The 25,077-nt window shown below is 49.1% G+C and overlaps 2 protein-coding genes across 4 annotated transcripts in view; both read left to right on the forward strand.

Moving 5' to 3' along the window:
* Nucleotides 1–6,670, forward strand: part of FAM193B (family with sequence similarity 193 member B) — a 30,181-nt gene extending 23,511 nt beyond the window's left edge. For all 3 annotated transcript variants that reach the window (XM_028718486.2, XM_028718487.2, XM_077924669.1), the window contains 5 exons: nt 211–406; nt 876–1,112; nt 3,033–4,041; nt 5,407–5,482; nt 6,250–6,670. In XM_028718486.2, coding sequence (XP_028574319.2) covers nt 211–406; nt 876–1,112; nt 3,033–4,041; nt 5,407–5,482; nt 6,250–6,346 — 1,615 coding nt within the window. In that variant the 3' untranslated portion in view covers nt 6,347–6,670. The remainder of the gene's footprint in view (nt 1–210; nt 407–875; nt 1,113–3,032; nt 4,042–5,406; nt 5,483–6,249) is intronic.
* A 5,829-nt stretch (nt 6,671–12,499) lies between these two features.
* DDX41 (DEAD-box helicase 41) lies at nt 12,500–25,016 on the forward strand. The gene is made up of 17 exons (XM_028718488.2): nt 12,500–12,647; nt 12,788–12,901; nt 14,558–14,717; nt 14,807–14,881; nt 15,158–15,218; nt 16,080–16,216; nt 16,940–17,012; nt 18,608–18,761; nt 18,926–19,062; nt 19,707–19,869; nt 21,039–21,170; nt 21,526–21,597; nt 21,838–21,934; nt 22,808–22,957; nt 23,261–23,332; nt 23,689–23,799; nt 24,304–25,016. The coding sequence occupies exons 1-17, from the start codon at nt 12,624–12,626 to the stop codon at nt 24,438–24,440; spliced, it is 1,869 nt and encodes a 622-aa protein (XP_028574321.1). The 5' UTR covers nt 12,500–12,623; the 3' UTR covers nt 24,441–25,016.
* The last annotated feature ends 61 nt before the right edge of the window (nt 25,017–25,077 follow it).

Raw genomic sequence — 25,077 nt, forward strand, 5'->3', positions numbered from 1 at the left:
CCCTTTCTCTTACAGTCTACCTGCCTGGTCCTCTTGAAGGCAGTGACATATAGAACAGGGTCTGTACAGATGAACTTGGTCAGGCATTTTGCTCACAGACCACCTAGGGCTTTGTAGATCAAAACCAGCGCTTTGAATTGAGCTTGGAGGCCAGTTCAGCCCATCTGCCTGACCTGCCTCTCACCTGCCTGCTCTTCCTTCCTCTTGCAGGGACCCTTCCTGCAAAGGTCACAAGTTCCCCAACGGTACAAGCTGCCACGCACCACAGTCCTGCGAGGCAGACGAGGGGCTTGGCGAGGACGAGGACAGCAGCTCCGAGCGCAGCTCCTGCACCTCGTCCTCCACAACCCAGAAAGATGGGAAGTTCTGCGACTGCTGCTACTGTGAGTTCTTCGGCCACAACGCGGTAAGTAGAATCAGAGTCAGCAGCATCCATGACCTTCACTCACAGACTTGTTTCTATGTGGGCGGCTTGGAAAAACACCATGTTGACAATACACGCATGGCATACATCATTGCTCATCTCTCTTGGCCTTGGTAGCCTTGAGATTAGCTTCTCTCTCCACCCCCAAACCCCAGTATTCTAGCCTTGGACTTCCACACACTTCTCTCAACCCTGTCATTTCCTCTCATTCCTGTCCTGAGCTGCTGAAGTAAAGCCCTGCTGTTGCATCTTGCACTCAGCTGTTCCAGCTTTGGGGCCTCTGTAGTGTCAGTGGTTACGTGGATGGAACTAGCTGTGGATCTCAGCTCAGCCTTGGGCCTAGCAGAGGGGAGAGAGAGCAGGAAAGCACATGGTTTCTGTCAGTGGCAGTTGTAGAGCAGTAACCATCTCCTGCACCCGCAGCAGACCAATAGTCCAACTCTATCCGCAGCCTCCGGCCGCCCCCACGAGCCGGAACTATGCCGAGATCCGGGAGAAGCTGCGCTCCCGGCTGACCAAGAGAAAAGAGGAGCTCCCTCAAAAGCTGGGGCACAGCAGCAGCTCAGGAGAGCCGGCGGTCGATCACCGGGACGTGGATGAGCTCCTGGACTACATCAACAGCACAGAGCCGAAGCCCCTGAACAGTGCCAAGGCTGCCAAGCGTGCACGTCACAAGCAGAAGAAGAAGGTGGGCTGGGTGTGCGTGCGTGGATGAGTGTGCAAAAGAGAGCGTACGCGGGCCCACAGCTTCTTGGAGATTGAATGTGAAGGGGAAGAGGGTAAGGATCATTTCAGAATCCTGATAGAATGAGTCCATCGATTAGGGGAAACAGTTTAAATCCTGGCCCTAGCTAGGGATGGAAATGGGATAGAACTTGCTTAGAAACTAATCTGATTTTTTATAGCATGTCCTTTCTTCATAGAAGTGGGGCAGTTATGCCTCAGTCCCCAGTTGTGTATGCGTTTGGGTGGGCAGATGACTGTAGATAAAGGAGTTAAACAGAAAGGAGGATGAACTATTTGACAAATATCTGTCGCTTCCCCATGTCGACTTTTGACATATTTTCATAATTGATACAGACGCCAAAATGCATAGTGGCATAATAAGATCACAAGGTGTTTTCTTTCTTTCTTTCTTGCAAATAGATACTTCAGTTTCACCCTTATCTAAGTATTGCTAATGAGTGTTGTGAGTACCTCTGGGCCTGATCTGAGCCATATGAAACAGGCTCTCCCTTCAGTATATCCACACGTGAACATGCCAAGCAGCTAGCTTGGGTTCTTTTGTGAAGGGATTCATTCTGAAGCTTGTCTATGCTATAGGGGGATTCCTAAACATATGAAACTGTGTTATGCAGAATCAGACCACTGGTCCACCTAGCCCTGCAGTCACTGCTCTGACTTGCAATGGTTTTCCAAAGTTTTATGCTGATGTCTTTCCCATCCTTGTTAACTTTTTAAATAGACATTTCAGGAACATTCTGCATGCACAGCCTGTGCTGTGTATGCTACAAGAACACTTCATTGATGTTTACTCGAAGGGTGCCGACTTGGCTGTTAACCTGTACGAACACTCCTTGACTACTTAGTATGTTTCAGTAATGCTGTTTTGCCTGGCATTTCACGTTATTCACAAGTTGCTATGTATCTGCAAGGAACTCAGTTTCCCTACTACCTTTGCAAACAGGAGATGTGATCTCTTTCACAGAGAGATGAAAGAGGTGAATTTAAGCTCTCTCTCCTCAGATTCTCATGCACTTTTTATCATGCCTGATTCTCATTTTCACACACACACACACACACACACGAGTGTAAACTAGTCAGAAGTTGAAGTGAATTAAGGTTGTTTATACAATTCTTGTTGTTATATCACATTATATTCCACCTTTTCCTCCAAGGAGCTCAAGGTGGCATGTACATGGTCCTCCCACCTCCTCATTTAACCCCCACAACAACCCTGTGAGGTAGGTTAGGCTGAGAGAAGCCAATGATTGGCCCAAGGTCACCACCCAGTGAGAGCTTCATGGCCAAGTGGGGATTTGAACCCTGGTCTCTCCCAGATCCTAACCATCATGCCACACTGGCTCTCTCACACTGGGTTATTGACTGAGGATGCCTGGTCAGTGAAATGGGCCCCTTCAGTCTTTCTCTCTTGTGTTCCTCAGTTGCTGCTGAGCTGGGGCAGGCAGCGTGAAAGTGTAACTGTGTTTCTCTGCTTGCAACCTTCCTGCCCCACACCCACCCAAAATGCTCCAGCGCCACATGAACTAAGTTTAGGGCCTGAGGTGTAGCAACCTTTCTGGAGCTTGTACACACAGGGAAATGGCTGTGGGAAATTGCTGGCAGCGCATCTGTTCCTTAAGGTTTGTTACCATAGCACAGGCTTTGTGTATGCCAGTTCCCAGTGCCAATTCCCAAGTGCACGGTGGTTTGCCGTAGTCCCCATGCAGCTGCATAGAAGTAGTTACTGTCAGCAGCTGAGAAGCAGGGGCCTCTTCATCCAGCCAGCCGGAGTTTGGCTGCCATCCTCACCACAGTCCCTCTTCTCGGTTGCCAGTAGGAATACTAGAACGACTCGAGTTCATGTTGCTAACTTCTGGACTTTCAGGAGAAAGAGAAGGCCCAGCTGGAGGCAGAGGCCCAGAAGCGAGTGGACCGGACCCCGCCTACAGGTCAGGACCAGGAGCTGGCTGAAGAGAAGCTTCTGGAGTGGCCCCAGCTAGAACTGGAGCGAGTGAACAATTTCCTGAGCAGCCGACTGCAGGAGATCAAGAACACCATCAAGGACTCCATCCGTGCCAGCTTCAATGTCTACGACCTCAACCTGGACGTCAACGACTTCCCAAAGAAGGCAGCCGTGCTGGAGCAGAAGAACCTGCTCTCCCACCTCAACGGCTCCTCGGAGCTGCAGGAGATCGACCTCGACCTGTCTCCGCTTAGCCTGGGCACACCACACAACCACACGTTGCTGCGGAGTGAGGTGGCCTCCCGATGGGTAGAGAGCCCAGGCGAGGTGCCGCCCCCGCCGCCCCCGGCTTGTGAGAACGGCGTGGTGAAGCGACTCAACGCCGTCCCCAACCTCTCGCGCATGATCTGGGTCCAGTCCCCCAAGCCAACAGACTCTCCCCTGGAGAGTGGGGCCGGCCACGAGTCCAAGGAGGCGGCCCCGGGCAGGGGAGTGGAGCCGCAGGAGCAAGCGCCTGCCACCGGGAAGCAGAGGAAGGGCAAGCGGCAGAGCTGCCCAGCCAAGAAAGGGGAGGCTCTCGCTTTGAGCAGTGAGGCTTCTGGCTCCAAGGGGGTGGGGCAGAAGAACCTCCCTAAGGGTACGGCTCCCGAAGCCCCGAGAGGAAGCAGCGTGGAGCACAGCGATGGGGCCAGAGGGCTGCGGCAGGGGCAGGGCTGGGGTTGCGGCGGCTCTAAGGTGGACAAAGAGAAGAGCGCTGAGGGCAGGAGCCGGAGAGGGGAAGGCAGAACCGACCAGGCCGAGCAGGAGCCTGTTTCCTTGGGGACTGGCGAGCGGCATCTGCCCCATACAACTGCGCCAGATGACTTGCCCCAGCCAAAGGGCAAAGGCAAGAAGAGTAGGAACAAAATGGAGAAAGCGAGCCCTTCCATTGGTGAGTATGCGGAAGGCTTTCCCTGTATTTGGGCTGTTATTTCTGCTCTCTGGCTTTTTCACAAAAATAGAGAGTTGGAAGGGACCACAAGGGTCCATCTGTTGCAATGCAGGGATCTTTTGCCCAACGTGGGGTTCGAACCCACAACCCTGAAATTGAGTCTCCTGCTCTACTGACTGAGCTATCCCAGCTTCTCATTAAGATTGGGGTGGGCCCCTTATGCACTCAGGACGTTGGCGCTTCTGGGGCCCATTATATACTGGTGAGGCCCACCAAGTGCATGACAGCTGCCGGTCCTGTTACGAAAGCTAGTGAGAGGGCAGGTACTAGCGTACATCCTGAGGGCATGCATAACAGCCTAGAATCTGGGTATGTTTTGGACGAACACTTTAAAAAACTTCAAAAGTACCAGGGAGACTACCCCATCTGCATTATACATTCAAAGTAGTATCACACCACTTTAAACAGTCAAAGAATTCTGGGAAGTGCAGTTTAAGGGTTCTGACAGTTGTTAGGAGAATTCTCCTCATAGAATTACACTTCCCAGAGAGGCTAAACAGTCAATGCCTCTTCCCAGGGAACTCTGGAGATTGTAGGTCTGTGCAGGGAATAGAGGTCTCCTAACAACTCTCAACACCCATAACAAGCTACAGTTCTCAGGATTTTTGCAGGGAAGCCAGGGCTATTTAAAGTGGTATGATACTGCTTTAAATGAACAGTGCAGATGGGGCCCCATACAGTATCCTGAGTGTGAGCTATGCACATTTTCTGGACCAATCTGGATTTTTAAAAAGAATTTGGAATATTGCGGCAAGAGTTGATGTTGTGAAGGTGCAGGAGAGATATGGCTGTTAAAACAGCTGTATGTAGGGCTAAGGTTTAATGGGGGTAAGGTGAGACAGCTTTTGTGGCCTGCTCAGCTCCCTAAGGCCCAGCTCAAAACTCTCTTTTCAGACTTCTCCCTGCAATTATGAGAGCATGTTGGCATTGATTAAAACTGAGATTCTCATAAAGCCAGGCTCAGAAGTGTGGAATTTTGCATACCCTTTAACCGCACTTTCCTATGTTCCCACTGAAATTTATTTTTACCCCACCAGTGCTTGCTGCACGTCACAAACTTTGGGTAGAGTAGTCACACTCTGTCACACATCTCGCTTCCTCTGCTTTGGGCCAGTGGTTGTGGACTTGGGCACCTTGAGCATCACTGCAGGGGAGTCTCCTGGCTTGGGCAGCTAGTGATGTTTGAGTGGTGTGAGGCATGTGCCTGGTTTGGAAGGGAAGGAGGAGATCCCTGTCGCTGACTATGAGCAGCTCTCGGGCCCAGCTAACTCTTTCTTCTTCTTTTTCACTGTTGTGATTTGTTAGATGATGTGTTCCTGCCCAAAGACTTAGATGGTGTGGAAATGGATGAGACTGACAGAGAAGTGGAATACTTCAAGAGGTAAGACTTGGTCCCGATGAACTGTGGAGTCCTGGGATCAGGGCCTTGCAGACGAGAAATAAATCAATGTCATATATCAGGGATGTGGAACCTTGGGTCTGGGAACTAAATGCAGACACTCCCTTGGGGTACTCGCAAGAGCACACACACCCTCTCCCGGGGCAACATCCCTCCCTGCTCCCTCCCTGAGTGTTTTTGCCTTGCTGGAATGTGCCTTGAACATTGATAGTTCCTCTTGCTTGCCTGCATGGAGGAAGGAGAGAGGTGTGTGCATGTGTGTAGAAATCATACAGGGGCAAATTTCACCTCTGTTGCTTTCTCCACTTTTGCCTCTGGCACCACCCGCATTTGGTACGTGATACCTTTTTGATGAGCTACCTGCCCTATAGTCCCTAAAAATCTTGGCTTCTGTGCTGCAAACAGCACACACTTCGTATCTTCTTCCTCAGCTTTGTCCAGCATCCCTGCCTATGTTGCCTGTCTCTGCCAGTAGGACCTATCCCATCTTTGTGTTGTCCTGCAACATACTTTCCAAAGTATTTTCATCACAGAAGTGGTGCCGCCCGGTGCCATTGTGCTGTTAGCCCTTTGCCCCTTAAAATCATTAGGATGTTTGTGGACATTCCTTGTTGAACAATCTGAGCAACTCCATGAGGGAGTAAGGGGAAGTTCACAGGAGACAGGCAGCTATATTATATGTGTGAATAAAACAAGGGTCCCGCAGCCCCGTCATTTCCTCACACTAGTTGTTTTTTCTGTACTTGCAGGTTTTGCCTGGACTCAGCCAAGCAGACCCGGCAGAAAGTGGCTGTGAACTGGACCAATTTCACCCTGAAGAAAACCACTTCGAGTGCAGCTCAGTGAGGTGTGCGGTGCACCCCTGGTATATGTGCAGGGCCCCACACCTCGCCTTCCCTCCCCCAAACCCATAGACAGACACTTGGCCTCACCAACCCTTGCTCTTCCCCCCTCCCCCCTCCCCCTGGGGCTCCTATTCCTAGCCTATAGGCAAGGCCTGGACAGCCCTTGCGTCCCTCACCTCGTAAGTGTTCGACGTTCGGGGAGATGCTGACTGAGCCGCCCCAAGCCCAGGGGCAGTCTTGATCGGCCAAGGCCCAGCGTGGCACAGGGACCAGGCTGCACCCAATAAAGGACTTTTTAATTTTTTATTTTATTTAAAAAACCCAACTTTTCTGTTGTTTGTTCTGGCTTTTCTGGTCCCTAGGGGAGGTGGGCAGGGCTCCCTTGGTGGTGGTGGGCAACCGCAGCAATCCAGCTACACTCGACATAGAACCTCTTCCCTCGAGCGCTCAAATTGCTCTCACGGCTGGTTCGCATCAGGGCACCCGGTGCACATGGAGCAGTCCTAGGGGTCTCAGTCTCTAGTCTGAGAACCCTGCCATCTCCTTACACGGTTTACAGTGGCAGAGCTTATTGGTGGAAGACGCAGCTCTCTTCAGTCTCCTGGAAACTGCACGGGTCATTCAATCCTTGGCTGCACTACCCCACTTCTCAGGGAATGTTCTCTCGGCCGAAATGCCATCCTGCGGCAGCATTGTCTTAAGGAGCCTCCTGTCAGCGGACAGACCGCCATGCCTTCTCAAGCAGGCAGCCTCTGCCACAGGGACAGCCAGCGTTTTCCTTTGCTTTCATAACAGTTGAGTTCAGATCCATAGATGTGCTCTGTGGGAGCTTATGGCCCTTCAGCTTTCCTGTGCAGATATCACTTCCATGTAGGTGGCTCCATCGACACCGACCATGTATGACGAGCGCACTCCTGTCTGTTTCACCATGATTGCTCCCAGCAGGACACCCCCAGTTTGGCTGCAGGCTCCTGCAGCAAAATAAACATGTTTGTGCTCCTCACACATGGCCACGGATGTGTTATTTCCTACAGGGAAGTGATATCCACATGGGAAAGTCTTCTTGTGCAAAACAGCCATTGTTGCAAGTAACGCTGCATGTTGGCTCTCACATCAGGTGGGGAGCATGACTCCATTCCTCCTCCACCACCAAAAGCCTACTATTTTGGACTGCTCCCATTTCTGATTACCTCTCAACAGACTTAAGCCCTGCCCATAAGGCCCTGTTCATTTCCCCCACTAGAGTGCCGCGCCCCATCAGCCCTGATGATGGTGGGGAATGACAGCCCCATCATTTCTAAGTGTCTGTGACTTCATAGCAAGTTGGTTGTGCTAGTAGAGGTGGACTCTTACGATCCCACAGTTGCTCAACAAAGCCCTAGGACTGTTCTGGTGCTGGTCTGGTGCTGGTAAAAGGACCGTAATAATCACAATCCATCTGAAGAAATTGTCTGTGGAAACCATCATTCCATTTCAGGATGAGCAGAGCTGTGGCCATAGTCAGTGGTTGGCTGTTCCTCGCTAAAGAAGAAACTGCCCCATTGCCATTGAGCCCGTTGAATCTGACTTGCACCTTTTCTTCCCTCAAGTGATGCTGACCTTCCTGCCAGGCCAATCAGTGTTTGCACTTTGCTTCCTGTTGCCTCAGCTAAATCTTGCCTGCACACATCCCTGTTCATTTGTCACATGCACAACAAACCTAACTGCAGCAGCGACTGAGCCCTGGTGGGTCTCTGACCCCAATTTCTGGTGCTACCTAGGCTCTCCCTACTTTTGAGGGTGGTGCCCAACCGACATCTCAGAGGCATTGGGCCATACCATGCTGCAGACCACAGGCAGATCAACTTTTTTTGGGTTTTATTAAATTATTTACTTTTTGATACTGTGAAATCTTTCGTGCTGAAAGATAAACTGACATTTGGACACAGAGTGGCTATGTGTGCTGTGTAATTGCTGCCTATGGCTAGCACTGGGGTCTCACCTCTGGCTTGAAACTCATTTGAATCCAGAGTAGCTGCTGGTACCAAAAGTCAACATGGGCCACAACCCTTGCAATCCCCCTGGCTGCTTGAACCAAATTGCCCACCTCCATAAATTTCCACCCCGTCTTCATTTTGTCAGGAACATGTTTCTCCGCTCATGAAACATGGTGGGCACCTTACAGCCTGTACTCCAACCCTAAATGCACACCAGGATTAAATCCTGTTGGTTTCTAGGCATGGCACAGAGGGGCCTCTTTCATATTTGATTCTTGTTTACTTCAGCCAGCTGTATAACAGGAAATTATTTGTAGCATTTTTCAGGAAGGCAGGCTTAATGCATTCATCCTTACGATGCCTGGTAAAGCAAGTCATTCTGCCCATCAGTCCTACTGAAGAACTGAACAAACTGATTTAACTTGACTAAGGCCACCTACTAGGTACATTGCTAGCTTGAGCTGGAGGGCAGGTCTCCCAGTACAATGCTACTAAGACTGTGTTAACACTGTTGAGTGGGGAGTGATGGGTGGAAAGAAATAGGCACATTCCTCAGCACATTGGCTGCTTTAAACCATGCAGGATGACAACAGAAGCCGAAAACCCCTCGGATTACCTTCTCTACCCATATGGAAGATATCGGTGATTGGGAGACACTGGCCCTGCAGATAGTGTTGCTTTCAACTCCCATCATCCCCGATTACTGACCATGTTGACTAGGGCTAATGGGAGTTGTGGCCCAACATAATTTGGAGGGCTACTGGTTTCCAAGCTGTAAATGATCTCTACTAGCTCCTTCCCTGTTATAAGACCTGGTAGCTGCCAGCAATGGTATTGGTAGTTGAACAAACTGATATTTACCTCAGGTTGCCTAGGCTTGAGTGATAGTAGTTCACCATGCCATAGCGTTGAACAGGGGAAATTATCAGTAGCTGACTAATGGCTACTAGCCATGGTGACTATGCTCTGCCTCTATGGATGGAGGCAAGAATGCTTCTGAATACCAGTTGTGAGAAACCACAAGGGAGAAGAGAGCTGTTGTGCTTGGGTCCACCTGGGAGTTTCTCACGGGTATCTGGTTGGCCACTGTGAGAACAGGATGCTAATGGGCCATTGGCCTGATTCAGCTGGCTCTTCTTTTCTCTGAGGAAAGTATGTACTGATATATTTTGCATTCTTTTAGTCTAACCCTTTTATCTAAATGCTTATCGTGCTTGGATTTCCCCCCACCACCACCAGTGATGTGAGGACTGGAGGAGAGAAGTGAGTTAAGGAAACACAGCTGGAGCAATGAGAGATAAGTTGGCAGAATTAATTTGCTAGTTTACGCCAAGCATGTATCAGTTCAACAGCATTATTTGTCCAACAGCAGCCAGATGCCTCTGGGAAGCAACAAGTGTGGCATGAAAACAACAGCTGTACATTGTTTGTCTTCTGAAAGTTTATTGCCCCTGAAGATCAGTAGTCTATTCTCTCTTAATTTGTCTAATTTTTTTTTAGGCTATCTAAACCAAGGTGAAGAGAATCCTATATTAATTCTACATGATGTGAAACTTCCTTTCATCTTTCCTGAATACAGTAGTCAGTTTCACTGTGTGACCTCTGCAACTAGTTTTGTAGGAGAAGGTAGAGAATTATCGCTACTCTTTCAGTGCCACTCACAGTCTTCTAAGCTTCTATTGTCACACCCCAGTTCTTTTTTCTGAACTAAAAAAATATCCAGTCACCTTGCCTTACCACATTGTTAAGGTGCTCCAACACTTTTCGTATCAGTTGTACAAGGGGCTAGATTCAACTAGTGCTAGCAGGAGCCAGTGCAATACGGCTTTCCTACTTTTGCCCACAAATCGGCTCTGGGGGATCAGGAGAATCCCCAAAACAAGGGAAGGAAAGGAGAGAGTGTTCCATCTTGCAAGCGGAAATGCTTGAGCTGACAGAAGAACCATATTAGCATGACATTGAATTCCACCCGTCAAGTGTCACCTGCCATTTTGTTGTCTATTCAGCAAGTTTGGTCACAGTCTCCGAGGGAGTATGCCACTCTGAATAACTTACAGTGCATGTTTACTAATGGGTTCTCTTGTACCAAGTGGGGCTCCCTAACTAGCAAGTCTGTTTAGAACGGCAGCTGCAAATCCTAGATCAAGGTCTACAAAACTTCCTTGCCGGTCCCAAGCATATTTCTGGAGCTGATGGCACAACCCTGAAACAGGATGGTACAGAAGGTGCTGATATATATCAGGTCAGGCTATCTGTGCTTCTAGTTCAGTAGTGTCGTATTTGGAATGGCAGTGGCTCCCCAGTATCTCAGGCAGAAGTGCTTCATATTACCTGCTACCTCATTACTGTAGGTGCCAGAGTTTAAACACAGGACCTTCTGCGTGCAAATGATGTTTTCTACTGCTAAGCTGTGGTTCTCCCCACACCCCAAACAACCATCTGCTGTGTATCTTTTTTTTTATATAAAAAAAAGGCACAATGCCAGAATAAGTTAAATAATGGAATTAAGCTGCATTCCCAATAATCTTTTACATTAGTGGCTAATGTAATTTACCATGTGTCATCCACAATTATTTCCCCTCAAAGTAATTCAGAAAACGCATGCCAATTTTGCACACCTTTGATTTTTGCTGACATATCAATACATGCACCTACTTGAATCTATTTTTGTCTCTAGTCAATCTACGTAAGATACAACATTGCTGAATAAGGTATTCATGTACAAATACAGACTGATAAAATCAACCTGAGATTCAGGAGTCACAAGAAAGACAACTCAATATTTTTTGTGTGCTAACATATCATACAAGCACTTGTTTCAATCTCATAAAATCAGGTGTTGGACACCAGAGAGAGGGGAAACTGATCTATTTGCTGCCCTGTTTAAATCTACAGTGATAATTTATTCAGTCCTCAGTTACACAGAATTGGACCATTTCTTTATTTTACTTCTTATCCTTTTGAAAATATTTTATGATATTTTAATGTTGTAGATTAGAAACTCCATTCCATTTTGCACTGTTGCTGCACAACTAATGGTTCCATCTGTGCTTGAAAAAAATCACCATCAGGAGATGTGATACCAGCACTGGAATGCCATTTTTCTTAATTAAAGCATTTTTATGCTGCTGTTTAACTTAAAGGGACACCAGAGTAGCTTACAAAAATTAATGGTAAAAATATGTGACATAAACACCATGGAGATAAGGAAGTGGTAGTAAGTCAGCGGCGCAAACACCTTAACAGTAACAGCGATAAATACGATGGTACATACTCAATGGAAAGAGAAGGCACTCTGCACACGCATAAGAGCAAATGACATTTACAGGAAAGACGCGTTGCTCGGTCCAGCGTCAGCTCTCTAAAGCAATACCAGGACATGAAAACGGGCAGCTGCGTCTCAAAAACTACAATCTATTAATCCCCAACAATGGCTCCCCTAAAACGCTGCCGCGTTAGTTGGTGTACTAACAGCACTGCGAACCTGTGGGGTAGGGTAAAAGTCCAAGTCCTTTTAGCTGGAATTTCACCGATAATCACCCAGAATAAACAATTTATTTGAGGGGCGATTGTATGGGGGGGGCAGGAGATCCCAGGAACCCGAAATCCGAAATTAATGCGATGAGAATTAAACGATCTCGTAGGGCGACTCCCACCCAAGTCTACCCCTCCTTCGCCCCCCTTCCCAGCTGCTTCGACTCTGGTCCCTCCCTCCCATCACAATCCCCAAACATGCTTCGCGGCACGCTCCTCCGCTCGCCCCCGGCCAGTTCCAGGAAAGGCGGGCGACTCCTCGCTCAGCTTCCGTAGGAAACGGAAACGAAATGAGGAGGAGTATCAGCAGCGCCTTCCTCCTCCTCCTCCCGTTATGTACGGAGCACGTAAAGCTCGTGAGCATCCCTAGCGATGCTCTGCACCCCTCCTCCGAAGGAAGCCTCCCCGCTAACCCGGACGGAGCTTGTCCCCTGCTGGCGCGGTGGGCTTTGGGAACGCAGAAAAACTGCCCCGCTCATTTTTCCCACCAAACAAACGACCAAGCAGGGAAACCCGAGTCAGTTTTGTTTCATCAGGGACACCGTCGTCGCACCGCCCTGCGAGGCGCGGGCGTCTAGAACGCTCTCCCTTGCCTAGTTTGTCCCTCGGCGCCTCCCGTCTTGCGCATGTCCTTCCCAAGGCCGTGCGGGGGCGCGGTTGCTTAGCGACGCAGGCCCTTGAGCGCACGTGTCCCTAGCGCCGGTTCCCATTGGCTCTGCGCGTGTTGTCGTGCCGGAAGAGTCGGCGTGAGGGGACTGTGCTGAGAACATGGAGGCCGGAAGCGGCAGGAAGGTAACGAGAAAAAGACTTGCGGCAGGTGCCTCCCCCCCACCCCGTTCCCCACCCCCGAGACACCAAAGGGGGGACCCCCCACCCCACTCCGCGGTGGGACGGGAGCTTCTCTTCTGAGTCGGATCTCTTGATTCCTGCAGAGGCAGCGCGAAGCGGAGTCGGAGGCGTCGGGCCAGTCCAGCGGAGGAGAGGAGGAGGCCGAAGACGACGACTATGTGCCCTACGTGCCCGTCAAGCAGCGCAAGCAGCAGATGGTAAAGAGGGACGGGGTTGGGGGAGGGAGAGAGAGAGGAAGAGAGAGAGGGTGTTACCCTCCACCCCCATCAGTGGCGTAGCGTGGGTTGTCAGCACCCGGGGCAAGGCAAGTAATTTGCGCCCCCTAACCCGTGGATTTTAGCACCCGAGTACGAGCGCGCCCCCCCCCCATGTTGCGCCCGGTGCGGCCGGCACCCTTGGCACCCCCCATGCTACGCCACTGTTCCAACGTTCAGCTTCACTGGATGCCCACGAGTTATATTGTACGGAGAGAGGGATAAAAACTTTCCTCTCTGTCCACTCTCTCCTTGCTTGCCATGCCTAGTTTTGCAGGCTTCTCTCCTGTCGCCTCTTGCTTGCCTTTTCTCTAAACTAAAAACAAACCCAATGCTGCCGCCTTTCCTCAGGGCACCGGCTCCATCCCCTTGCTTAGATTCCCTCTACCAAAGCTGAAAGCAGCCTTAACTTCCCCCTGATCGTGAATGGGAAACAGCTGGCGAAGCCCGAGGCCTGCCAGGGAAGGGATCTCTTCCTAACTCCTGCTCCACGGAGCCCGTTCCCTGTCCCTCGGATGGCAAGCGCCTTTGGAAACGCGGAGCAGGCGCTTGCTGGCGAGCAGCCCCCCCCCCGCCCCTTCCCAAGCTAATCCTTTTAAAACCGAAAGCCCCTTAACCCGCTGGCGAGAGGCTTAGCCGGGCCTCGCCTGCCCACCGGCTTCCTCTTGGAGGTTTTTGGAGAGCGCAGGGCGCGGCAAGGCCCCTCGGAGCTCTCCTCCCTCCCAGTCGGCAGAAGCAGCCGCCGCCTGGGGCTGGGCCGAGGGGATGGCGGCGCGTCGGGGTGCGGAGGCTGCCCGTGCCCGGCCAGGCGTCGGTGGCGGCGGCGGCGCTGCTGCAGCGGCTGCTCCTCCTGCGAGCAGTGAGTGGAGCGCAGCAGCAGCGGCCGCAGGGGGCGCGTGCGCTAGGGCGCAAGGCCGGCGGTGGCGGCGGGGAGCCCGGCGGAGGAAGGAACTTGTCCCTTCCCTCTGGACTCGCGCCCCCCCCCCGAAGTGGTGCCCGGTGCGGCCGGCACCCTTGGCACCCCCCACGCTACGCCACTGACCCCCATTACCCATTGCCCGCCCACTGCGCTCCTCTGCCCACCCGGCCTGCAGCCAGGTCATACGCGTGGTTTACTGGAGAAGAAAGTCTCACTTGAGTTTGTTCGGGTAACTTTTAAGGATCGCAGGTGAGCAGCTCCTCCCTGTGTCCCGTTTTCTGTTTTGACTGACCCCGATCTTCGAACTGGTCTCTTAACAGCTGGTTCCCAGAAAGAAAGGAGGGATGCCACGGATCGGAACCATCTTTGCTATGCAAAGGCTGGAATCTTACTGTTAATACTTTTACTTATTTATTTGGCCAGTAGTCTTAAAATCCACATTCACAAGTCAGGGATCTCAAAAGTAGCATGGAAATGGGTTATGAGTGGGAGGTGTCTAGGTACATGGAGAAGGTGGCGTGGGGTGGTCCACTTTTTATTTTTTTTCTTTACTGAGGATTGTAAATCTTGAGGAGAGTTCTGAAGAGGATGTAAGAGGATTATATCTGAGGACTTGCAGCTAAGGCCTTGAATCCAATGGGTCATTCTAAGCTCCTAACTCTACCACTTTTCTGCAAAAGCTGCAAAAGTTGCTTCAGATGCGCCGCAAGGGGGCGTTGGAGGAGGAACAAAGGGACAGTGGCAGTGAATATCATGGCGACGAAGATGACATTCCTCTGGGTCCACAGTCCAACGTCAGCCTCCTTGACCAGCACCAGCACCTCAAAGAGAAAGCGGAAGGTAGAGTCGGCATGTTCTGATGGATCTGTAGTTAGGGAGGGGATGCTAGACTAAAGGGATATAATTGACGACTTTGTTTTTCTTCCCAGCACGTAAAGAGTCGGCTAAAGAGAAGCAACTGAAGGAGGAAGAGAAGATCCTGGAGAGTGTGGCAGAAGGACGAGGTGAGTGCCAGGGAATATTTCCCCACTGATCTTTACAGTTCATTGATACTGGACAGAAGTGATGGTGATGTGGAGGAAGATTACCGGTAAAATGTTTCACCTGGGAATCCACAGTTAACACCGTTGCCTCCCATCAGTTGCTGCAGTCATAAATAAAGCCAGTGTGACAGAGCAATCCCCTATAGATCCTTTGCTTTGCTCTCCGTTTTGCTCTGATGATGAGACCACCTGGTCCTTGACTTTCAGCTCACTCATTGTTTTCTTTCTCTCATGCAGCTCTGATGTCTGTGAAGGAAATGGCAAAGGGCATTACATATGATGATCCCATTAAAACCAGGTAGGTTTTGCAGGCCATTCGTACAATTTAAACGATGCTGTGGGTAATATTAGACCCTTCCGGAAACATGTGATCTTGCTAGGATCCTCAAGAAAAGGTATCAAGATGTAGAGTCACTTGTTTGCTGAGAAGCGCTACCAAGGGTATTTTTTAATTATTATTTTTATTTGATTTATATACCGCCCTTTATTGAAAGACTTCAGAGCAGTGTACAATGTTAATATCCTCCAGATGTTGGATGACAACTCCTCACACAAATATATATATATATTTATGTAAAAGCTTTTGTTTGCAAAAGGTATGAATTTGCACTGTGTGCTTCCTATTACAAGGGGAATATGAAGTGTCTAAGATTTTCTGAAGGGAAAGGGGCTTAGCATCTGCATTTATATTAGAAAGTTACAAGGTACAAGAATCATTACTTTTAAAAGGCTTTGAGTCTTTCATATTGCTTGAGCAGCTGATCTATATTTTGTTACATTGACGTGGATAAGAATTCCAACAATGTCCAGTCTCGAGTAAAATGGGATGCTTTTGTCAATGTAAAAATCAATAAATAATGCCACTGCTTCTCTGCGTAGCACGTCTTGTACTTTATTTTGTAACTGCCAAGCAGGAAGACGGATTCACTCTGGAGCTGAGCTGTGCTAATGGACTTACTAATTTCCTCCTTTGTGAAAAGCCCATACAGTCTCAGTACTGTTTTCAGAATCACAATCACTTTTTGGAAAGTCCTGTTGAGGGTTCAGCACAGACATAGTTATCTCTGCCTGTATTTTATTTATTATTCCATTTCAGTATGAGTGCCCTGCATCTTGTATTCTTGTTCCCTGCTGAAATGTCAGTGTGTTCTTTCACCAGCTGGAAGGCTCCTCGGTACATCCTCACTATGTCAGAGGCCCGACATGACCGTGTGCGTAAGAAGTATCATATCCTCGTGGAGGGGGAAGGCATTCCACCACCTATCAAAAGCTTCAAAGAGATGAAGTTCCCACCAGGTAAGTGACTAAGGTGGTGATTGAAAAAACAAGGAAACCGTTTCTGAGGAGCATTGTTTCACATGAGGGAGTTAAAGGGATTGACTGTCCTTCGAATTTAGTGGCCAGGGCTCTGAGCTGTCCCGCTGATCTCTTTACCCAGCTGAGGTATTCTAAGGCAAGGATATGGAGCCTTTTGATGTTTCCCACCAGCAACACAAATCTTGGTCTGTAGTGAGGGATGCTGGGAGTTTTATACTTCTGCAGTACCACAGGTTCCCCATCCCTACTCTTAAGGGCCGCTTCTCATGCTACCTTTTATTCTTGGATGCACAAAGCAAAATCCAAAATATGCTCATGTCATTTCAAAAACTCATGATAAAGGCATGCATATACTTGCATTTGGCCAGAAGGATCTACTAATATGTGCATGTAATTTACATTTGACACTATCTGGGTGAATGTATGTTCTGAGATACATAGGTAATAAAAGTAAGCATCACATGCTTGTTCTACAGGTATGATAGGAGATATTTCTGTTCTCTTGTCATCCTGGATAGCTCATTTGGTTAGAATGTGGTACTGATAATGCCAAGGTTGCAGGTTCTCTCCCTGTATTCCCATACATATTCCTGTTGCATATTCCTGCATTGCAGGGGGTTAGACAAGATGATCCTCAGGGTCCCTTCCAATTCTACAATTCTATGTTTCTTTAGCTTAACATGTGTCCAATTCTTTCTACAGGAATCCTGCGAGGTCTGAAGAAGAAGGGTATCCAGCAACCAACTCCCATCCAGATACAGGGTATTCCCACCATGTAAGTGTTGCTGGAGGTGTTTAAGCAGAAGCTTGATTTGCATCCGTCAGGGGTTCTCTTGTTGGCGCCTGCATCTTTCATGGTGCGGCGGTTGGATTGGCTGACCTTCAAGGTCCCTACCAACTCTATGATTCTAGATTTGCACAGTATTTTGGGTGCATATTTTCAGTTTTATAAGAATTCACTATATACTGAGCAGTAGTGACTGGTACCCATTGGGACTGGCAGGGCGGAAGGAAATGAAGTCGGTGTCACCAGAGTCAATGACAGGCAGAGCCAACACATTTCTAGGTCTGCCCCCAGTCTCCCTTCTCAGATATATAAGGGCAACACTGAGACTGTCAAAGGCACTGCCCAGCCAAGGAATCCACACAGCAGATAGTTAACTCTTTATTGTCAAAGATAGCACTTACAGTCGCTTCTACAGCTCTGGATATCTACACACACCAGTCTAATAGCTAGGCAACTATTCCCTGGTCCACGCAGTTGCAGCAGCGGGGGGCCACTCACCCTCTACCAGTTTATGCAACTTTCCCCAACAGAGGCTGCATACACACAGCCTGAGACTGTGCTTGGGTGGAAACTTCCCCTGCTCATCCCTTTTCAATCCCCTCCTGGTTCTGGGAGACAGTGGTGCAGGGGAGGGTGGGGGAAGCACCTGGTCCCTCACTTGCCTAACCTGCCTCTTCCTCCTCATCTCCAGACCCACCCTGTGCTCCTCTCTCCAGCTCTGAAGCTTTCCCTGTTTCTGATTCTTGCCTTTTGGCTGGCACAAGTCCCCACAAACCACTTCTCCCCTCTCCCAAGTCAGACTCCAGCCCCTCTGCTCTGGTGCACACTTGTCAGCAGCCTGCCAGACACTAAGGAGGGAGGGAGCTGAGTGCTGGTGCCCCTCTCTGGGCAGCTTATATGTAAAAAGGTGGGCAAGTGGGGTTGGTGGGGCAATGCCCCGTTTGCCCTAATAGACAATCTACTGATACTGAGGAATGTTACAGAATATCTGAAAAATATATGTGATGCACAGACAACGCTTGTTGGTTTTGAAGAGACTCTGTGAAATAGTAAGAAATACTGCAAAAAAGAGAGTAAGAGGAAAAGGAGTAGGGAAAGGCAATATTATGTTTAGAAATGCGTCAATAAATAGAAATTTTTCGAAAGATTGACAGAGAAACTGAGGGAAGTCAAAAATTGAAGCATGAGTGTAAAATAATTTGTTGACTGTATAAAACTTGTTTGGAAAATGAATAAAAATTATTTTTTTAAAAAAAAGATACTAAGGAATGTACGTCCTGAGTAAAAGCTGGTACCGAGGACCATAGTTGTTCATACATTTCCAGCCTTTTCTTTCTTACCATGAAGGCTAGAAATATGCTTTCTCTCAAACAAAGGCTGTACGTCTTTGTGTGTTGTCATAGTTCATAGCCACTGAGTTCCCTTCTGGATGGATGCACTATTTAGGCACCTAAAAAGCAGCAGTTTGTAACCTGCAGTGATGGAGAGTCTCCTCCACACCCATCCCATTTCTTTCCTACTGTAGCCCTAATTCCTTCTATCCTAAACAGGTCCCATTAACTTGCTCCTTTCTGCCCCCATAGCCTTTCCGGCAGAGACATGATTGGCATTGCGTTCACAGGCTCCGGCAAGACACTTGTGTTCACTCTCCCTGTTATCATGTTCTGCCTGGAGCAGGAGAAGAGGCTGCCGTTTTCCAAGAGAGAAGGGCCATACGGGCTTATCATCTGCCCCTCAGTAAGTCTCCTGTCATCCACTTAACTGGCCTTGTTCACTTGTTTGGATATTGGGGGCAGAGGGGAGCAGAAGTGTGTAATGGTTGTGGCAAAAGAGAAAGAGGTGCAAATAGGGAGCACCTGGGGACTGTTAGCTGCTGGCTAATAGGACTTTTGTTTCTGCAGAGGGAATTGGCTCGCCAAACCCATGGTATCCTTGAGTACTACTGCCGCCTGCTGCATGAGGATGGGATGCCTGCCCTGCGCTGCGCCCTTTGCATTGGAGGCATGTCTGTCAAGGAGCAAATGGAGACCATCAAACAGTAAGGCCAACATTGGGGGCAAATAAAGGAGCACTAGAATTGCAGCTAATGCATGTGTCTGTCAAAAAAAAAGCAGGGCCTCCCCGCTCTTGTCAGTCACCTATATTTTATCCCAGCCTTCTCCAGCCTGGTATCCTATAGAGGTTTTGGACCACAACTTCCAGCATCCCTGACCATTAGCTGGGGGTGATGGGAGTTGTAGTCCAAAACACCTGGAGCCCAAAAGGTTGAGGAAGGCTGGTTTATTCCAATCCGTTTGGTATTTGCTGCTGCTTGTTTCAGGACTTTGTTGTTCCATCTTTATTTTAGTCACTAACACTAAAAAAAATGCCTTTTAAAAAACAAAATTGCTCTGACAACCAAACTGACTGTGAATGCACAACAAACACACATATCTGACTTGCTCTGCTTTACTGCCTTCCTGTTTCTCCTGGGAAAGCAGTGAGTCCGACATACAGGCCCTGCTCAGTCTAACCAGTCCTTAAGGCATTTTGAAGTGCTGGGTTTGCAGAGGGAAGGGTTCAAAAGTGTGGAGGCAACGGGACCAAAGGGGAATAGCCATACTCCTACTCCTGAACTCCTTGTTCATGCGGATGCTACCAGAAGAGGGCCTTCTGCAGCTCTGACTCCTTCTCTTCCCACAGCGGTGTGCACATGATGGTGGCAACTCCAGGCCGGCTGATGGATCTCTTGCAGAAGAAGATGGTTAGCTTGGACGTCTGCCGCTACTTGGCACTGGATGAAGCAGACAGGATGATTGACATGGGCTTCGAGGGAGACATCCGCACCATCTTTTCCTACTTCAAGGTACTGGGCGAGACAGACTGTGCTTCTGCCTTTATCTCATTGAATTGGGCAGTTGCGTATTACCCTCCTCGTGGACTTGTCTGCTTTCTGGTGCCAGAGGCATGGTTGGTGTGCTCTCAGGTAGCACTCCACTAGTTTACTTGAACTTTCCTCCTTGCTTTGGGCACTGCTGCTTCTGGCAACAGCAGTGTTCTCCCTGTCAAGATGAAAACATGCAGACTGTTGCTGGGGACAGGACTTAACTGAGCTGGGGGGTTGTTTGGGTTATGCCTTTGAACTTGTTTTCAGAGCCCGCAATCTACCCTGGAGCTTGGAAAGAATAACAAAGAAGAGCATGCCTTTGCCTCTTCCTTGCTGCAAATTAGCCGCAATTTGGCCTTGTACCTGGAATTGAGGGTGGGGTGGAAGACTTTGAGGTTAGATTTGTGATTTCTAGTCAGGTTTGAGGCCTGGCAAGTTTCTCCTTTGTAGAAATTACCTGCTGTGCAGAGAGCAGCATATGCCCAAATAAACACGTAGGAGTTCACAGTAAGTTATCTTATGAATCCCTCTTTTCTCATCCAAATTCAGCATTTTACTTGTTGCAGTGCAGTTGGTTGGACTGGTTATATTCAGGATTGTGTGTACTCTGCCGCAAAGTGGCACACACCTTCTATGTCAAGGAAAGCTGGATCCTGTGATCACTATACATAACAAAAATGGAGCAGAGTTTGCATATATTATTTTTGCATAATTTATTATACTTCTGCTGATTATGGGAAGGGGCAAGAAGCTATGCAAGACACTAAAGCCCCTCTTTTGACCACTAGAAATTCTCCTGTCCTGTTCTTCCCCTCCTTCCCTTGCCCTCTAGCTTCTGAGACTTTGCCAACCATTGCTTTTGCCTTTCATGTCTGCCTCTGCAGCCCATAAGGGCTAGAAACTTGCCTTTAGAAATGAAAGATGAGATTCTTAGCTAATTTTTTTGCCCAGTACAAAGCGAGGTTCATATTGAGATTTACATATGTGAACAAGATAGGCCCACCATCTTACCTTATGCATACAATTTCATTGACCCATTTTTAGTGATCCCAGAGATTGCTTGGAAGTGGAATTCTGGGAGGTGTAGCATAATAAAAAGGGATATCCCTAGTTGCCCATTTCCCTATCATGACTTTTTCCTGCCTTAGGGCCAGCGACAGACCCTTCTCTTCAGCGCCACCATGCCCAAGAAGATCCAGAACTTTGCCAAGAGTGCCCTTGTGAAGCCCATCACTATCAACGTGGGACGTGCAGGAGCTGCCAGCTTGGATGTTATTCAGGTGCAGTACGGCTCAAAGAGCCTGTCACATCACTCTTTCTGTCCCACCGTAAAGGGAGTACAAATGATGATTTTACTACAGCTCTTTTAAGAGAAGCGTTTAACATTCTCACCTAATTTGTGTGTATTTCTTGCAATGTTATTCAGCAGGTTAGCCTGAGAGGTGATAACCTGGCCGAAATAACGCAGTGAGCTTTACAGCTGCCTATGAATTTTAACCTGTGTGTTTTCTGTGTCCAAACACAACACGACACTAGTTCATCTGAGCCCTGATCAGTTAGTCTGTAGCTTCTGCCTTTTCTCACACTGAAAATACTGGCACCGTGTGACCTTTGCCATTTTTCTCTTGTATCTAGGAAGTAGAGTATGTAAAGGAGGAAGCCAAGATGGTCTATCTGCTTGAGTGTCTACAGAAGACACCACCACCTGTGAGTACTTATGCTCAGTCCTGAGTCTGAGTCTCAGTGCTAGTTGCATTAAAGGCAGCATCTGATTTTATTCTGAAGCAGGAAATTCTAGAGAAGCAACCAAGTGCCGTTCCAGAATTTTGTGGGGCATCCTGGTTCTGGAACCAAGGGTGGGAGCCTTGCTTAGCGGGAGGGAGTGAAACATGTTCTTTGAGAGCCCCCTTTATAGCTTGGCACTTTTGCTCTTTTGTGTGCGTGCAGGTTCTTATTTTTGCTGAGAAGAAAGCAGATGTAGATGCAATCCACGAATACTTGCTACTCAAGGGTGTAGAGGCTGTGGCCATACATGGTGGGAAAGGTCAGTAAGCGTCTTGATTCAAATCCGCTCTTTATCCAAGGGCAGCACGTCCAGGCCGCAGATTTGTGGTCATCTGCTAAGACAGTAGAAGGAATTGAGAATATAACAGAACTACTGGCTTGCCATGGTTACGCTTTTTTACGTCTGCCTTCCCCTTTCATTAATATATGGAACTGGTCAGTTGAGTGGAAATGTGCCCAATTTCAAACAGACCAAAAGGCAAGTGTTGTCTTTTGTTGTGGAATTTGCTTCCATTGGGTGTGAAGTGTCAAAAGATCTAGAACAGGCACTCAGAACAAGGCCAGATATACTTATCAGCCCTTAAAAGGTCCTCTGTACTCACAGAAATCATTAAACTACCCTTGGAGCTAGGAAGCGGATGCTTCTAGACAGTTCAGCGTTGGATGAGTAATATGAGAACAGATACAGAATTGAATGTATTGGTGAAAACCTGTGGGCATTGCTGCTGAGCATCTCTCCCTTCCAGTGGACAATTTAGCCCTACATCCTTGGTACAGAAGCACATTTTAACACTGTTAAATTTGGGACAAACCCCTTCTTCCCTTTGATTTTTAAACCCACTAAGGAGAAGCCTTCCTGGGGAAACAGCACCCCCATATCAGCCAGCTTCACGAGTTCCCGCCCTGTCCCTTTCTTGCACATTACAGCTGTCACTCCGAGAGTTGAGTGGCTTGTGGAGCTGTTCACTCTGGCACTTCATAGATGTGTCTGTGGGGACAATGGTCCTTTTGTCATGGGACTGTGAATAATTCTCAGTAGAGTATTGAATGGAAACTCTTGTTGTCTTTGGGTTATGGGTGAATGGAAATCTCACTATTGCTGTCTCTTAACACCCTCCGTTTCATCTTGCAGACCAAGAGGAACGGACAAAGGCCATTGAGGCCTTCCGGGATGGCAAGAAGGATGTCCTTGTCGCCACTGACGTTGCGTCCAAAGGCTTGGACTTCCCAGCCATCCAGCATGTCATCAACTATGACATGCCCGAGGAGATAGAAAACTACGGTACGAGGAGACAGGCTTGGCTTGGGATGGCTTTGGCTACCTGGTTGCATCTGTTCATATCCTAGTCTGTGTGAAGAGCTTCTCCTGAGAAGGAGCTCAGGCATGTGGGGAAACCCTTGTAGGTGAACGAAACATAAACAGGTTAGATTTGGCTGACTGTTCTGTACGTAGGCTGTGCGTGAGTCCTTGAATGTGCTTGGATAAATCAAGATTGATGCCCCATAGAGAACAGAAATCAAAAAGGGCTAAAAGCTTCTCCCTTAGCTGGCTTACACGTTAATATATATGTATGTATTTTTCCAGTTCATCGAATTGGACGTACAGGTCGCTCAGGGAATACTGGCATTGCCACCACCTTCATCAACAAAGCCTGTGGTGAGGAATTGAGAGGGGCTGCTGTGGCTGGTAGGGGTGGGAGGTAGAGGGCATGGGGTGTAAAGGGGGTGGAGCCAAGGAGCCGGGTCGGCAGCCCTGAGTCCTAGTAACATAAGGACTTACTGAAGAGCCAGCCAGAGCCATGCTGCCTTGTGAGTCACTGCTGAAAATAGAATCCTCCAGGGAGCCAAGGCATCACGGGTGGGTGGTTTGGGTCTATTGCGAGTGCCTGCCTTATGGAGACAGCTAGTCACTTCTGCGTGGGCAATCTCCTTTGGCTTCCTGGAATTGAAATCTGTTGCGCTTTCCCGGGGAAGCCGGCCTGTGTCCATTCTAACTTGCTTCTCTGTCCCCAGATGAGTCTGTGCTCATGGACCTGAAGGCGCTGCTTCTGGAGGCCAAGCAGAAGGTGCCACCTGTGCTGCAGGTGTTGCATTGCGGCGACGAATCCATGCTGGATATTGGAGGTAAGCAAATGGGACAAGAGGCAACCATCCTGTCTGAGGCTGTAGAGTAGGCGGGGTTGACTTCACCGGAGAGACAGCTCAGCTATAGCCAGATTGGGGCAATGGTCTCCTGAATATAAATCAGGTCACAGTTCTTCAAAAGGAGTCCTTATCTGATCATTAGCCTCAAAAAGGAGAAGATCAAAGTACCGAACAATAGAACCAGGCCATGGACCGGCCTATCCGTTATTTGTAACGAAAAGGGAAAGGTTCGAAATGCAGTTCCAGGCAACCTGTGATTCTGCAGGTGGTGCTGCACTCCTGGTCCCATTACCTCTGACCATTGGCCATGCTGGCTGGGGCTTATGGGTGTTGGAGTCCAACAGCACCTGAAGAACCAAGGTTTCCTGGCCCTGGCTGCAACTGAACCTGAGAGTGTTGCTTAGGTCTTTCTGTCTTTCCCCCCTTTTGTGCCCCCACAGAGGGCCTGAGCTCTGGCTGACGCTGTCCTTTTTTCTCTTCCAGGAGAGAGGGGCTGTGCTTTCTGTGGGGGCTTGGGCCACCGCATCACGGACTGCCCCAAGCTGGAAGCCATGCAGACCAAGCAAGTCAGCAACATTGGGCGCAAAGACTACCTGGCACACAGCTCCATGGACTTCTAGAGATGCTGCCATTGGGCCCAGCACAGAAATGGACTTTGCTGCTGCTTTGGAAGGGCAGCTCTGCTCAAATCCCGCTCTAGCATACTGTTGCCAGCTGGAGTGGGAAAAGGGCATCACAGTGGACTTTGTGCATTTGGGAAGCCTAGTGCTTCTTTGTCACTGTGGCAGTTGCTGATCCTGCCGTGGGATGGAATGGGAGATGCCTATAATAGGATGACTTGTGCTTGTTTGGTGCAGGAGTTTGGTTTTGGCACTGCAGGATGGGAATAGATAGGAGGTGTGTCCTCTCTGTTTTAAGCAGGCTCGACCCTTTTTTTCTTGAAAGTAGCAGGGCAGTGATGCAATAGGCCATTGCGTCAGTAACTACGGTTAGGCTGTGTTGGGCAAGCGCTGCTGTGCTTGGCAAGTCCTGTGCTGCTCCATTCCCCAGCTCCGGTAGTGGTTTCCGAGACACTCTGCGCCCCCTCTCAGAGAGGGACGTTCAGCCTTCTCTGTGTGACCCCGCCTGTCTCTCCCCAGCCATGTCATGTGCCTCTGGCTGGCCCACTCTGCAGTTACCCTGCAGCTGCCGGAAGAGAAAGCTGTTAGCCCACCAACGCTCCTCAAGTCAGAAGTCCCCTGGGAGAGCCTGTGTCTC

The sequence above is a fragment of the Podarcis muralis genome, chromosome 2 (assembly GCF_964188315.1).
Source record: "Podarcis muralis chromosome 2, rPodMur119.hap1.1, whole genome shotgun sequence".
Taxonomy (NCBI): Eukaryota; Metazoa; Chordata; class Lepidosauria; order Squamata; family Lacertidae; genus Podarcis; species Podarcis muralis.

Coding starts and splice junctions, on each gene's coding strand:
- DDX41 (XM_028718488.2), top strand. CDS start 12,624: ATGGAGGCCGGAAGCGGCAGGAAG. Junction 14,718..14,806: donor CCTCAAAGAGAAAGCGGAAG/GTAGAGTCGGCA, acceptor TTTTCTTCCCAG/CACGTAAAGAGTCGGCTAAA. Junction 17,013..18,607: donor ATACAGGGTATTCCCACCAT/GTAAGTGTTGCT, acceptor CTGCCCCCATAG/CCTTTCCGGCAGAGACATGA.